Source organism: Macrobrachium nipponense, chromosome 24, assembly GCF_015104395.2.
Source record: "Macrobrachium nipponense isolate FS-2020 chromosome 24, ASM1510439v2, whole genome shotgun sequence".
In the NCBI taxonomy this organism is placed as follows: domain Eukaryota; kingdom Metazoa; phylum Arthropoda; class Malacostraca; order Decapoda; family Palaemonidae; genus Macrobrachium; species Macrobrachium nipponense.
In genome coordinates, this window is record NC_061091.1 from 68,313,308 (window position 1) to 68,329,968 (window position 16,661).

General features: G+C 36.7%; 1 protein-coding gene across 1 annotated transcript; it reads left to right on the plus strand.

Annotated features, from left to right (window-relative positions):
• Positions 1-600: 600 nt before the first annotated feature.
• On the plus strand, positions 601-14,940 carry LOC135203330 (uncharacterized). Its single transcript, XM_064233073.1, has 6 exons — positions 601-786; positions 9,548-9,662; positions 11,114-11,190; positions 11,323-11,514; positions 11,668-11,743; positions 14,792-14,940. Exons 1-6 carry the CDS (start codon positions 673-675, stop codon positions 14,938-14,940), a joined length of 723 nt encoding a protein of 240 aa, XP_064089143.1. The 5' UTR covers positions 601-672.
• Positions 14,941-16,661: the final 1,721 nt, after the last annotated feature.

Below are 16,661 nucleotides of genomic sequence, written 5' to 3' on the forward strand. Positions count from 1 at the left end.
GCCATGGAAGTATGTTCCCATGGTAGTCTTCAACATTGGTGCAACCCACCACAGTCGTCTAACTTTTGGGTAATGATTCACTGGTACGGTCAAGAGGAGCACGATGAATTAATAATATTTGGTTTTAACTCTACATACATGACCAAAGTAATTTATAAGAAGTTTTACGAATTTTCCCATTGCTGTAAGTTTTTTTTCTCTAGCTGACAGAGGTTTAGTGTATGAATATAAATTACATAATTTTGCCCCACACCCTGCTATGAGGTTGGGTATACTTAAATTTTTAACCATCTATATACAGATTGTCTAATGCGCTAAAGAATTTCTGATCAATTGCTTGTAATGATACAGGCTTCAGGAAATTTTGGTGTAGGCATAATGTTGATAGGATACATCTGACGTATGTAAACAAAGGTTGCGTTAATTATGATTCTGTAACGCAGAATGGCTTTGCTATAGCAGTTACATTAGATCGCAGGGATTTAGATGTAATTTAGATAAAATTTCAACCTGTTGAAATAGCTTAATTCTTACCAATGTAAAGTAGTTTCGTAAATTGCCAATCGTTTTCATGAACATTCTGAAACGAACGCTTCTAGTTTACGTGTCGCTGACAGCAGTGTACTACAGCCGATTACAACTGGTTCATTCAACTTCAACAGTGGCGGTCGTATGAAAGTAACATCACTGCTGTCACACGGCGTTCGTAACTATCGTGCAATGGCAAGAATTCCCGAAACCATCCTCTTATTCGACGTCGACGGTACTCTTACCGCTCCCAGATTGGTGAGAATGTTGAAACTTCAAAGCACCGCAAATTTATCTGTGGGGATAACCGTGTCTTGGGTACCCGGCTCGACCTACCTAGGTATCTAGCTAATTTTGTACACTTAACTCCGGTTTTTATATATTTCAATAGGTTACACTTAAATGACAAAGCAAATACAGTATACTGCATATTATGGTGTTATATTTAAGTTTTATGAGACAAATTGATTGGGCAGAGACTGCCACGTTGGCCATCGTTGGAATGTTTATTTCAATAGGCCCATAGGCTAGCTACCTAGCCTCGAACCCTTGGCCTGTTGAGTGTCAGTGTAGTAGGTATAAAACATAGCCTTAGGCCTTTATGATAGGCTACCTATTATTTTGTGCACTTTTGACTATTTGCAATGCAAACCAATTCATCCTTTTGCCTAGCGCTTCTTATTTTACCTGGTAGGCTATTGAACTTTTATCGAATTGGATATTGGTACGGCAGCCGTATCCCTGATTGCGATAGATATTGGTACGGCTGAGAATTGCGCATGTGTGAACCCTTGTTTTACCGCCTCAGTCATATTCAGTGACAGCAAGTACCTAAGTGATGACCTAGCAACGTGAATCATGTATTACCTACCTAATACTAGTAGGTACATCAGTTTTCGCTAAACAAGCTGAAAAAGGTAATAGGCTAGACATCTACGAAGAGTCAAACTTCCAGAAATTGTATATCCTTAGGTCACAAATGATCGAATCGGCCCTGAAAAGAGCTCCAAAGAGAAGATTTAAAGAAGATTTGAAGCTTAGCTAGTAAGGTAGTGCAGAAAAAGTACATTATAACGCGTCCTGACACCGGAGATGGGCATCAGTCGCGACTTGTTGTTGGTGAGAAACGGAGCTAAAGACCTCTACTCTCCTTTCGAAGTAAGTATTTTCTCCAAAGTTAGAAATTAAGGCCAAATTTTAAGATTTAAACAGAGGGTAGTGAAAAGGGTGCTACGGCAGTGGAAATCTCACCAAAACGCTTTAGAAATTTTTACTTACAACTAAAATGTTTCGAAGATTGACGCCATCTTGATGTTTTACGGAGTCGCTTGTGTCAACAAACTTTTCCCATTTCCTGTGCTAAATCTGCACACCACTTGTACCCATAGACGCTGGGGCACTTTCATCACAACAACGTAACCCAACCTCTTACCAGCCACTTATTCAAGGGGACTACGGCATTCTTTGCGGCGTTTTGCGCTCTTCAATTGTTTATCAGTGTTGTCAATTGGTTATGTGTTTACCCTCCAAACTAGGTATAAGACTTACACAAAACAAAAAAAAAAAAACCGGGGAAATAAGTGAATTAGCGTATCTATTTGTATTATATATACGTACATATTACAGCAATGTTATCATTACTGCATTACTATGACAACTAGAATTCATCGAAACTGTTTGTAAATGCATCAGCGTATGTGTGACGCTCCACTAGATTGGCAAACGATGAGTCATTTTTCCTCACGTCCGTCCTGCTTCGTAAGTATAAACACCGAAAACATTTGTAATTTTTGGGGGTTAAATTTGGTTTGCCAAAAAGGGATAATAGACATGAATTAAATAAACATTTTGAAGTAAAGTTAAACTAAATATTGAGTAAACAATTAAGGGAAGAAAGCTTTGCATCTCATAATCAGTGTTGTCGTCTGCTGCTCGTAACTGTGTTTGCGGAGTGAGTGCTTAGGAACCAGGAACCACAGCGTGGTTCAAGTGCACTGTGGAGTGAATTTAAAGACCAAAAATGTGTATAATTACAATCAAATAAGCACTGTGGAGTTTCAGTTGTGATGGCAGTAAGGATAAAAACACTGATTACAAGGTAAGAATGAATTCAGTTCCAACCATAACCCCGGGAATAACAAGTTTCATACTTTCACTAATATAGGCAACAAAATGTTGTTTTATTGTGCTGATTACAACTGCAATCTTGAGTAAGATCATAAACGTTACATACATACGCTAACATTGTTCAAATGAGTGCTGGGAAGCTGGGGAAAGATGGTGGCCGTCACTGATGAGAACCGTCCATGCAAAACGTAGCCGCCATATTGGATTTCAAAACTGCCTTGAAAACATATTTTACGAAGAGCTCACATGCTTATTTAGTTCGTATGGGGCTTTCATATATCACATTATGTTGAAGAAACTTCAGTCTTTTAAATGGTATGCTTAGAGTTGCAATTGTATTCTTGTTTCACCAATTAATATCGAGTGAATAAGACCCGTCCACCGTGATGAGGGTTGGCCTGCCGTGGTGTTCTACCCTATACCTGATTTGGATGATTACTTATGATTGATTAGGCCGTTTACCAGAGGATTGACTTTGGTAGTTTTCCTTACTAGCTACCATGAATACAGCAAAGCACGATTTCTGTGTACTTCAAGTCTTCTTTGAATCTCCTCTTCGGAGCTCTTTTCAGGGCTGATTCGATTGTTCGTGACTTACAGATATACAGTTTCTGGAAGTTAGACTCTCTGTAGACATCTATTGCTTTTTTCAGCTCGTTGAAGCCTGAAAACATCTGTTTTTCAGTGAAAACTGATATATTATTACACTGTTCAGGGGAGATTTAAAGAAGATTTGAAGTACATAGATAGGTAGATTAGGGTAAAAAACCGCATGGTACAGGGGTGGACTATGTACGATCAATGTGTACAATCCCAAAAAAAGTACATTATAACTCGTCCTGACATCGGAGATGGGCATCAGAGGCGACTTGTTGTTGGTGAGAAACGGAACTAAAGACCTCTACTCCGTTGTCAGGACGCATTATAATGTACTTTTCTTGGGGTTGTACACATTGATCGTACATGGTCCACCCCTGTACCAGGCGGTTTTTTACCCTAGTTTAGTTTTATTTTTCATGTATATAGTCAAAATTTAAGTGTGTTTAAGTATTATTGTGATTTTTTATATTTTCAGTTACTGTCAAAATGTTTTGGTGGTTTGGTGGTGACATTATGGTGCTTCACTTTGACATTTTGAATTGAACATGTTCAGCGAAACAATTCATTTCGACTATTATTACTACTGTCGCTGATCTTCTAGTGCTGTACCTATAGATCTTAGCAACAGTGTACGGCAACTGCTGCATGATTAGCAAACTGCCATACCTACAGCAAGTCAATGGTGCAATTTGGCCCCACTGACAGAAGCTGTCGTACCCCCACTACGGCAGGAAGTCTGAAAATTTGACTTCGAATTCACAATTCACTGCAGTACCAATATCTATCGCAGTCAGGGATACGGCTGCTGTACCAATATCCTTGCCAACTTTTATACCTTTGGATAAGTCTGTCTACCTAGGAAGTCATAATGGAACCACAGGCTAGATACCTAGGTATTTTCAAGAAGGGTATTGGCTAAGGAAACCTAATATAAAAGGAACTACCTAGTATACCAACTAACTTGACCTAACAGGCTGTGTTACTTTACCATGCTGTGCTTAACCCCCCTCCCCATGAAGGAAACACCACTTTTTACTAGAAGCTCACCCATAACATTGCGCATGTGCGATAGCATTCCACAATCGCCAGTAGACAGTAGCCTAACATATCAGTTCTGAGGTTAATTCCACTCTGCTAAAAAAAAAAAAAATTGATCAATTGTTAATTAGCAACCAAAATGTTATATGAAAAGTCAGTTTCCAAGGTCCTAATACCCATTGCAGGGCAACCCCTTAGTCCTACCTAACATTTTACTTTAAACCAACATTGGGGTAGTATGCAGAGCAGGGAGATAGGGCAATACATTGCTTATGTGGCTTCCTGGCAAAAATATTGATAGAATAAAAATTGCTCTAGCCTTCGTGATCTAAGCTTTCTGAAAAGCAACTTCAATTATTCAGTATAAGAACTATCAGGGTTTAAGGGCCTTGTATTTCACTCATTTTACGTTCCCCACTCAAATTAAAACATTGGGAAATTAATTTTTTCAAGTCCTAAGCAAGGTCATCCCCAAGGGTTTTTAGTTAACCCTTAAACGCCGACTGGACGTATTTTAACGTCGACATTTTTTGTTCTCTCTGGGGTGCCGACTGGACGTAATTTTACTCGACATACAAAAGTTTTTTTAAAATTCGCGGAAAAATACTTTTAGGCCTAGGGCCTAGCCAAAAACGTTCGGGAGGAGTTTGAATACAGCCAAAAACTCTTGAATCAAACACCTTCCTTGGGGGATGCTGGGAGGGGTTCACGGGATCCAAGGTGTGGTTTGTTTTGTTTTACAATCGTTTTACGCAGGGCGCGCAAGCGCGAATTTCTTTCTTGCCGCACTAAAAAGTCTGTGACACATCTCGGAAATTATTTCGTCACTTTGACATAATTTTTGTATCATTTTAAATTAGCCGTTACACTGAAGTATTATATATGAAAATGTGCGCATTTGTATGAAAATACAACAAAAAAATACTCATGATTGTAGCTTTTATCAGTTTTGAGATATTTTCATATAAATAACGATAAGTGCCAAAATTTCAACCTTTGGTCAACTTTGACTCTATCGAAATGGTCGAAAAACGCAATTGTAAGCTAAAACTCTAATATTTGAGTAATATTCAATCATTTAACTTAATTTTGAAACTAATTGGAAGTCTCTAGCACAATATTTCGATTTATGGTGAATTTATGAAAAAACTTTTTCCTTACGTCCGCGCGGTAACTCTTCCGAAAAAATCATACATGCGATTGTGGCAATGTTTGCACCATTTTAAATTAGCCGTTACATAAAGTTTTATATATGAAAATGTGCGCAATTTCATGCACAATACAACTAAAAACAACCCATGGTTGTAGCTTTTATCAATTTTGAAATATTTTCATATTAAAAATGATAAGTAACAAATTTTCAACCTTTGGTCAAACTTTGACTCTACCCCGAAATGGTCGAAAAAAACGCAATTGTAAGCTAAACCGCTTATATTCTAGTAATATTCAAGCATTTAACTTCAGTTTGCAACAAATTGGAAGTCTCTAGCACAATATTTCGATTTATGGTGAATTTATGAAAAAAATAACATTTTCTTTACGTCCGCGCGGTAACTCTTCCGAAAAAATCATACGTGCGATTGTGGTAATGTTTGCACCATTTTAAATTAGCCGTTACATAAAGTTTTATATATGAAAATGTGCGCAATTTAATTTAGAATTCAATAAAAAATAATTGAAGGTTGTAGCTTTTCTCATTTTTGAAATATTTGCATATAAATCACGATAAATAGAAAAAAACCTCGTTCAGTCAACTTTGACTCTACCGAAATGGTCGAAAAACGCAATTGTAAGCTAAAACTCTTACAGTCTAGTAATATTCAGTCATTTATCTTAATCTTGAAACAAATTCGAAGTCTCTAGCACAATATTTAGATTTATGGCGAATTTTAAAAAAAATCTTTCCTTCCCTCAGCACGCGGATTCTCTGCCACAAATCTCCGAAATGCGTACGTTCCATTCTCGGAATATTTGTTCCGTTTCATATTAGGCATTTCTTAGAGTTTTATATATGAAAATGTGCGCAATTTCATGTAGAATAAAACGGAAAATATTTGAAGGTTGTAGCTTTTCTTATTTCCGAAATAATTGCATATATATATATAAAAAATTCGACATTCGGTCAACTTTACCTAGTCAATATGGTCGAAAACTGCATTTGTAAGCTAATATTCTTACAGTATAGTAATATTCAATCATTTGTCTTCATTTTGAAAGAAATTGAAGTCTCTAGGACAATATTTAGATTTTATGGTGAATTTTTAAAAAAAAATATCTGTTTATGTCCGTGCGTTACGAAATTCATGCATTATTTTGTGATAATATTTTCTCTGTGTTGCTTTTATCGTTTTACAATGTGTTATATACCAAAATGATTGCAATTTAGTGTACATTACAACGAAAAAAGAAGTAACTTGTTACCTTTAACCGTTTTGCGCACAGCGCGATTTGAATACAATTATATATGAAATTTCGTTTTTGCGCTATCATATATCGCATTATTTATATATGATAATGATAATTTTTTTCATTTCTGATGGTTGCATACTAAACTTCAGCCAATGACAAAAAAAGGAGCCAAAAATAAACTCTTAATCTTGAAAACTAAGCGCGCTGTGATTTTTTGAAAAAAATATTTTTTCCGCTTCGGCGCTCACTCTGAAACACCTCGGCACACGGGAGACATTTTTTTGTTTTTTTTTTTACCGCTTCGGCGTTTAAGGGTTAAGTAAAGTTAGGATTCCAATCTTTGAAATAGCTTTGATTTTCCTTTAAGCATGTGACCCTTGGAAATAATGTGTGCAACTCTTCTGCACTTTTACCTTAAGAATATTAACAAAATGTATAAAATTAAATCACAAGATATATACAGTTGGAAAAATACTTAGCTTATCCTATGATGGGCGAGAATCATAGAAGAATGATGTAGCAATGGCTTTTATTTTGATACTTCCTAATCTAACCTAACTTCGATCACCCCAGTAGGGGGTTAGTGAATTTAGTGCACTGTAGGCATTACTTATGACTCTTTGCAGTGTCCCTCAGCCCCTAACTGCAAACCCTTCCATTCCTTTTACTGTATCTCCATTCGTGTTCCCAGTCTTAAATATTGCTTTCCACCCTCTCCTAACAATTGATTTATAGTATAACTGCAAGGTTTTCCTCCTGTTACACTTTTCAAACCTTTTTACTGTAAATTTCTGTTTCAGCGCTGAATGACCGCAAAGGTTCCAGCGCTTGGCTTTTGGCCTAAATTGTATTTTTTTTCTATTCTAACTTTGATCACCAAGTGAAGTATGTAGAACCTAAGTAGGATGTTGGGTTATAGCCTACCTGACCAGTACCCTGGAACTCCTTGCTTATCTTCTCATCATATGCCTGTATAAAATAAGTAGGCCTGAAGAAAGTTGACTCTTCACTATTAGGAATACCAGCTAGTTGTCACAAATTGTATTTCATCTGCTGGATTTTTTTAATTTAAAATGTAAAAGCAGACTCTTTTTTGACATCATTATTAGGGAGGCTTGATGTTGCATTGGTCAGACAAGTACATTCTGTGCTTGAAAGTACCTATTTGGTCTCCAGAGGCAAGAAGTAAGGGAAGAATGGTTTCTGCATGCTTGTAAAACAGAAAATTAAGTCCTCTGCAGCCATTTTTCAGGGAAAGTAAGCCATTATACAGATTGTGGACCTTCTCATCCACCTTTGCAGAGATAAGCTCCTATCAACCCTGGCAGTTAATGGCTGTTGCCCTGCCTTGACCCAGGCCTTTCAGCTGGAAGGCATGGACTTCTTATCCATGTTAGAGTTGTTTAATGCTTACAGGGACCCTCTTTCCCACCCAGTGAACTAAAGCCTCTTGAGTGCGATGTGAAGGCAGATCTCATTTTCAAGACTAGCCTCAGCATTGGCAAAGTATGTTGGTGAGCAGCAGGGTCTCTTGTATCAGTTCCTGACAAGAGATTTGAGAGCTTAATCATCTCCTTCCTCCAAGCTTTGCTGGAGGTAATCTGGATAAGATACTTTCATGCCCCATGTGAGCCTAAAGACATTATGAGGATAGGACCCATCAGTGTAGGTCTAACTTTTGGCACATATTTGGTAGGACCTGACTTCATGAGATGATCAGTAGGCTTAGGAGTTGCACAGTGAGGAAAACAACATTTAGCCTTTGGTAAAGCTCACAAAGTGTTTTGTTATTACCATATCCCAAGCATTTGGGAGGAACTTTCCTATTATACAGGTAATGAGGGTTGCAGTGGTACCAGGTTACTTTTACCTCCTCCTAAGGGATATTGCCCAAAAGTCTTGGAACATTCAAACCTAAGGTAAAAGGGTAACACAAGTTAAATGGGCGAGTGACATACCTCTTTCCTCCTTTGTATCTAAGCAAGTTGTTAGTCTGACCAATTGTGTGCTGGAAAGGGCCATGATGCAGGCAAGGTGTACAACAGCATCCCCTGCCTTAGAGCATTATTATCAGGGTCTATTACTAAGTACTGGCTGTAATGCATTGATACAAATGCCAACCAACCTGTGCATCTCCTTCCATAGGAGAAAAAACAGCATCCTCCCTTTTTTTTGTTTTTTTTAGACTCGGGGCTTTATCAGTCTCCACCTCCTCCCACCAAAGTTGTAAGTTTCCCGTTTAAAATGGGATGACTTGTTTTCTTGTAGGAACAGATAACAAATTCAGGGTGATTTATATTTTTTACTCTATATACAACAAGAGCCTTTTTATGTGATCCCACATAATAAACCTAACTCAACCATCCCCACAAAGTCTCTGTAGCTGAAAAAACAAAAGCAGAGTTTGTTTGTATAGTACCTGTGAAAATACAAGTTATTCTTAATTTGTTGTACGGTATTAAATCATTCACATTAACTTTCTGTAATTTTTTCAAATGGACAATTGGTTTAAAGGTTTTCAAAACACCCATAGAGCTACCTACAACTACACTTTTCCAAATGTTTGTAGTGCAGATAAAATTGTTATAGGCAAGAAACTTCTTTTATTTTGAATATGTTCAGGCAGTAATTAAGTCATTGGTTTTATGGCATTGCAACACAATACTCACTCAAGCAACTGCTGTTGATATCTCCTTTACAACTCAGAAGGAATTAGTCAGGTCTAGTGTTTACTTAAATTTAAGGTGCTTTTTACATTTTTTTAATTTGCTTAGGATAAGAGAGAAATAGTTCAGTAGTTTGACCTTGTTTGACATTAAATTTTCATTCTCTTTTGCTTACACAGAAAATAGAAGATGACATGTTCAAATTTATGGACCAAGTGAGAGGTAAAGTAGCTTGTGGTCTGGTTGGAGGATCTGATTTGAAGAAGATCGCAGAACAGATGGGAGGCATGGAAGGTTTGTATTTGATCATAAGAAATATTATCATTATGGAATGTATTCCTGGTCAAATTTCTTAAATTACTGGTAGAAGATTGGTGTAATTCGTATAAAGATGAATTGTTGAAGAGCTGGGTTTAGATTTTATATTAAGAAGAAAGTTTTTACACTAATCAGAATTACAATAAATCTTTAAGATACAAAAGTCCATTACAGCTCTGATTTGCATATGGAAATGTGATTACAAATCGCTTTTATGCCAAGGTTTCTTGTAGTAATCAGTGTAGTAAGTCCAAGTGTCATGGAATTTATGCTGTATAAACTGCTAAATTTAATTTTTAACAATTGATGGTTGCAAACTCTTCACTTCAATCCAGTGCCCTTTGGGGCTTAGTAACTACAGTACACTACGTAAGGGTTGTTTGCTGCATCCCCTTAGCCCAAAAATGCATCCACTTTATTTAACGACATTCCTACTTCCTTTTTAATTCTTGCTGTCTGACTACTCCTATCCCCTTTTTTCACTACGTACTGTCTTAAGCATTGTGTGACCGAGAAGTCTCCAGTGCTTGGTTTGACAACCTACATATAAATAATTACTTCAGTCTAGTCTCTGGATCTTTAGTTACTTCATCATCCTTCCATTTGAATATTGCATTCATAATTGTGGGCCATCATTTTCTATCCCTTGATAGAATTTAATCAAAAGCTGCCGACTTGATCAGTGACCTTGTCCTTAACTCTTTTCAGCTTGCCCTGAGAAATATCTAGAGAGCAATTGCGATGTCCCACTTTTGTCATTGTTAGCATCCATGGATAACAAATGAAAGCTATTCTAGTACAGGATTTAATAACTTGCAATTTACGGGGTGTTGCTATTAGATTAGGAGGGTAATTTCTTGCTGGAATACTGTTTAGATCCAGTTCCTCTTGCCTGTCACTTGGCCTCTGAACTTGGGTGTATGACAAAGTTATGCCATGCTGAAAACTTTCACATTTTTGGGGGGGCAAGGATTTGAATCCACCTGCAGAGCTTTTTTTTCTGGCAACATTTAATTTTGAATATGGTTCCAGTTATCAGTTGTGTTTCAGGAGAACATCTTGCTGCTCTCAGTTGGATGTGTAGCATTATTCATGTCAGTCCTTTCTACACTTACTTACTCAATGGAAGTTGGCAATCCTAGGATAGTATGGTTTGGTAGCTGGTTTTTAAAATTTTTATTGATAGGCTTGGGAACACTGTTCTTTTTTTTTCTTTTTTTCCTCACTAGTGCTTGTAGATACTATGTGCTTTTAGAAGTTTGCCCTCCTGTTTTGCCCCTCCCCAACAAATGCAGTCAATGTAACACTTGAGCATACAAGTACTGAAGTTGGGGTAAATAAAATTGATTAAAAATTTGTCATTTTTAGCCTTTAACAGTTGACAAAGAAAGTGTTTAATGGAAGTGATAATTCATTACTCTCTGCAGGTGTGATGAAGTTCGATTATGTTTTTGCTGAAAATGGTTTGGTAGCTTACAAGAATGGGGACCTGATTGCTAAAGAGGTCAGTCAGTATTTTTCTATTCATACTCATCAATATATAAATAAGTGTAATTACACGTTGAGTACTGCATTAATTTTTTTTTATCATGTGAGACCCACCCAGTAACAATATTCTCTTCTTCTTTATTTACAGTCTATTCAGAACTACATGGGAGAAGAAAAACTTCAAACTTTCATCAATTTTGCTTTGCGTTACATGTCTAACATTACCCTGCCAGTGAAGAGGGGTACATTCGTAGAATTTCGTAATGGCCTCATTAATGTTTGTCCAGTAGGTCGTAGTTGCTCCCAAGCAGAAAGAGACCAGTTTGGTGAATATGATAAGGTAAGACTATATGCATTCCTATTACTGAATTGGTTTGAAAACTTTTGAGTGAAACTGAGTAGTCTTTTGGTTTTTGAAAAACATGCTTCATAAACATAAAACAGGAGTAAAATTAATTTTGTGGATAAAGAAAATGTATTTTTATCTCCTCAGGAACATAACATCAGAAAGAAATTTGTGTCTGAATTAGAGAAAGAATTTTCTGATGCTGGTCTGGTGTTTTCTATAGGTAAGGAATTACGTACTGATATTCCTAGCATGTTTTTGTTATTTTTTTTAATTCTTGTAGAATCCTAATTCTGATTTATATTTCCCTTTGTAAAGAACATTTGTCTTTATTATGGTAATTCATGCATTTCCATACAATAATTGGACTAACCATACCCAGTCATAGGTGAGGGATAATCACTTTAAATCAGTGATTGTAGTATAACTTATTTAGAAGTATGAAAAATACTAGCAGTTTGGAGAAGTTAAGAATTATTTGTTTAAAAAGAATGAGATTTAAGCATAGCATGTTTTATTAAAGAAAATTATAACAGTAAAATAATTAACTCCTTTACACTGCAAATGATGTCTGTCATTTGATTAGATATGTTGGTTAATGTACAGTACTTTGTTACTTAAATGTGGGGTCTTGAATATTATTCCACTTAACAGTTTGGCAATTGCAATAATCAACCAACTGCCAGTTCCTTGATTAAACAAATGTAAAGACATCACTGCTATTATTTACTTTGAATAGTATAACTTTTTTCTCTGTATTGGAAGAATACATAGTTCAATTGTTTTAATGGCTAACAACCTGCTAAATGGTCTTTTACCAGAACGTTGCAGGTTTGTTGTCAGTGTGTGGTCGTAAGGGGTACTTCATAATTAGAAGATTGATTCTATTGTTCTGGTAACATGTTTTATGTAGGAGTATTTCTCAGCAGCAAGGTGAATTGGTCATTGAAATTTGCAACTGGTGGTAATTGGGTGATTAGGGAAAACCCCCATTTCACTTGCCACCATCAGTAATTTTTTTCTTCAGCTGTGTTGTACACAGACATCTTGCTGCATTCTGCGTGACAGCTTGTTGAAGGATGTTTTTCTTTATCATATGTATGGCATTGTGTTTGCTTTCTGATGGGAAAAAAGAAAAATTAGCAAACCCATGAAGTACATGGATGATTATGTGTGTTTTGCGTGTGTGTGTGTGTCACTTCATGCATCCTGTGATTGTGAATTTATATAAATTTTGTTATACTATCTGTAGGGGTAGGACATGCTGTACTGACCTTCCTGTGAGGAGTTTTGGAGCTAGACAACTTTATGTATAGTGAAAAAGGTTCGAGAGGAAGGCTAAAAAGCATTCTGCCAGTGATGAGAGGGAATGAATACTCTGCTCCCCCTTTTGACACCACCAAAGCTTTTGGCATCCTTGACCTCCCAAACCTCTCCCTGCATACTGTCTGTGTGGGGGGGACCTTCTAATTAGACTATTAGACGGAATGTTTTTCAAACCAGCTCAACCACCATTGGTAGTTATTTGGAATAGACTGGTTCCTACTTTGTAGTATGGGGAGATGCTTTTCAAGCAGCAGTGATCAGCCAATTTGCCACATGGTTAAGCAGGAAGCTCATAGTGTTCTGCTCTCACTTCCCAAAATTGCAGTTTCCTGTGGAGGAAAGCCTATGGCAATCTGTAGAACGGTCTGAACATCATCTCCTATTTTTCCTGTCAATTTGATTTGCTTAGTAATCAACTTAACTGGTAGTACCATGCTGGCCATTAGCTTGTTTTTCTGGTCAAGGCACTCAAGGTTCCTCTTTGAGTGTCCTTAGTCAGAACTACTTTTTAGCACATCACAGACTTACTATTCCATCTTCTTGAGACATGCTTCTCTTAGTGCCTGCATTGAAGCCTGTTGTTCTGCCTTGAACTAGGGCATCCGATGGTTGGGGCATATACCTCTTGTTTTCATCAGAGCTGTCTATCTGTCCATGCTCATAGGAGCTGTGGCTTCCAAAGAGGGTTGACTCACATCCTAACACAGGTGCTGTAGAGGCATGTAGGGAGGCCTCAGTTGAGACTGTTCTGCTAGCCATAGCATCGTTACAGTGTGATGCATAGCTGTTCGTGCACTCAAGGCTAGGGATCCCTTTTTATTTTGTTGTAAATGAGTTTATAGCAAAAGCTCAGAACCTGTCAGTTTCTGGCTTAGAGATTCAAGAATTTTTCGGTACCCAACTCCAGGATGAGTTGCTTTTGTGCCCAGTGCGAGCCCTGTGGCACTATCTTATGAAAATCTGACCTTTAACTCCAGAATGATTATGTCTCTGTAGAATCAGCAGACACAAGTAGGAGGTTTTTAAAAGTTTTTTTTTTTTTTTCCTGGCAATCAAGGGTATGTACAGTTGTTTAGCAAGGAGAATGGTCATTCCATCTGTGTGAGAGCTCATGAAGCCATTGGCATGGCCGGTCTCCAGCCTTTCAAAGAACCATTGTAGTTGCACAAGTAATGAGGGCACATCTTGTAACATCATAATTCTTAATTTTATTGTTAGGGCATTGCCCACAGTCCCTAGTGCCAGTGGTGGCTACCCAATTGGTTTTGTAGTCCCCAGGATTCTCTAGGATAGAGTCATCATGTGAATCCATCAATTTATGATTAACCCAGATATTGTCTACCTTTGACTTGCCATCCTATTGTTAGGGCAGTGCTGGGTTCTCCAGAGTTTTCGTAGAATGGTAGTACAGTCTTACCCTGGCTCAGGGTCTTACCAATCTGGCCACTGCTCATATTCATGGCCTGGAATATGACATTTCAAGGTAGAAATTCAGTCTGTTGAAAGAGTATCCTCCCACTTGAGGCATGAGTCTCCACATAAAATGTGATTGTTTCTATTTACGTGTGAAGAGATACCAAGTTTTAAAGTAATATAAGTTTTTTTGGTTTTACAAACCAGAACCTTGTACCATAAATCCCTACCACAACCACCCCACATGGTTCCTGAGGAAAAATGATGGCTTTTAAGTTAGCCAAGTTGGGATTTTCACCTACTCACCTGCTGACCTCCAAATAACCTCTTATGTTACTTAGTCTCAACAGCAGTTTCCAGCTCACACTAAGGAATACGTACTCCTACTTAAAATTATCTGGTTTCTATACTGTGGAAAAAAATGAACTTTATTTTAGGACTGATATTTTTTCAGTTTTTTTGTATCAAAGTACTTTAGAAACTATATTAGTGTGGTTAAATGTTTAAAATTAAGATTCATGTAATATTTCAGGTGGGCAGATCAGCTTTGATGTTTTCCCCAAAGGATGGGATAAGACTTACTGCCTTCGCTTCTTGGAGAAAGATTTTAAGGTGAGTCATTTTCAGGTCTCTGAAGATATATTCTGTATAAGGAAGGAAATGAGTAACAGATTATTATAAACTTTACATAAACATTGAGTTACATTTCTAGCCTTAGATGGGTTGCTGGATGAGACCAAATACAATTTACAGTAACTTTACTGTTTGCAGTATGCATACTAAGGTTCAGTGTAAGCTGTATCCCTGTGTACGGAAAAATTTAAAAAAAAATCTTGTACAGTAAGGGGCTAATTAGTTCATTATGTTATTGGAAGTTTGTAGATGTTAGTTATGTTAGTAATTTTCCTGTACTGAAGACTGGAGAACATGGTGGAGCAGACCTTATAAAAAACATGGCCAAAATCTTTTGGATTTTCTCTCAGCATTTCAAATGATGTTTTAATGAAATAGGAATGTATGTTTGCCATGTGAAAAATGTTTCTAGTGGCAGAAAGAGCACTAGAGCTAAGGATAGTGGAGAGAGCTCAGTTCACATATTACCACATAAAGAGTATTACTTGATTACTGATTAACAGTACATTAAGCTGTAATTATTGTAACTATCTTACATTGTTTTGTAATATTCTAGTTAATTGTATTCATATTCTCATATATAAACTATTTTACTAGTGTTTTTGCTAAAAATATAAAACCAAAGAAGTCGTAGAGTAAGGTGTTAGAATAGATGGAAACCTAGTGCTGATAGGAATTGAGGCAGAAAGTGCATAGGATGGTAGTTCAGGCAAAAAGAGCACAGGGCAGAGAAGATTGGAGAGAACTCATTGCCAGTCCTTTAAAGGGTAGACATAACGAAAATGTTTGTTAATGAAGTTTAATACTGTAAGTATTCAATAGTGAAAATGAGTAGTTTGGAAAATACAAAGCATAATTAATATCTGAGATCTGATAAAGTTTATTGTAAGATTTAACCCTTAAACGCCGACTGGACGTATTATACGTTGACTAAAATTGTCTGTCGGGTACTTAATTGACATACAATACGTCGACTACAAAAAGTTTTCTTAAATATTCGCGGAAAAATAGGTATAGGCCTAGTTTGCAAAATATTTTAAATCACGCGCCTTGAGGGATGCTGGGAGTTCATGGATCAAGCTGTTGTTTTGTTTACAAGCGTTACCCAGGCGCGCATGCGCGAATTTCTTTCTTCTTGCACTAAAAAGCATCAGTGACACATCTCAGAAATTCTTTCGTCACATGGTCGTAATTTTTGCAGTTTTATATTAGCCATTACATAGAGTTTTATATGAAAATGTGCACAATTTCATGTAGAATACAACAAAAAACAACCCAAGATGGTAGCTTTTATCAGTTTTGAAATATTTTCATATAAATCACGATAAGTGCAAAAATTTCAACCTTTGGTCAACTTTGATTCGACCGAAATGGTAGAAAAACGCAATTGTAAGCTAAAACTCTTACATTCTAGTAATATTCAATCATTTACCTTCATTTTGCAACAAATTGGAAAACTCTAGCACAATATTTTGATTTAAAGTGAATTTTTTAAAAACACTTTTTCCTTACGTCCACGCGCGGTAACTGCCGAAAATCTCAGAAATTCTTTTGTCAGTTTGTCGTAATGTTTGCACCGTTTTATATTAGCTGTTACATAAAGTTTTATATTGAAAATGTGCGCAATTTCATGTAGAATACAACAAAAAATAACTCATGGTTGTAGCTTTTATCAGTTTTGAAATATTTTCATATAAATCATGATATAGAAAAATCTACCTTTGGTCAACTTTAACTCGACCGAAATGGTCGAAAACTGCAATTGTAAG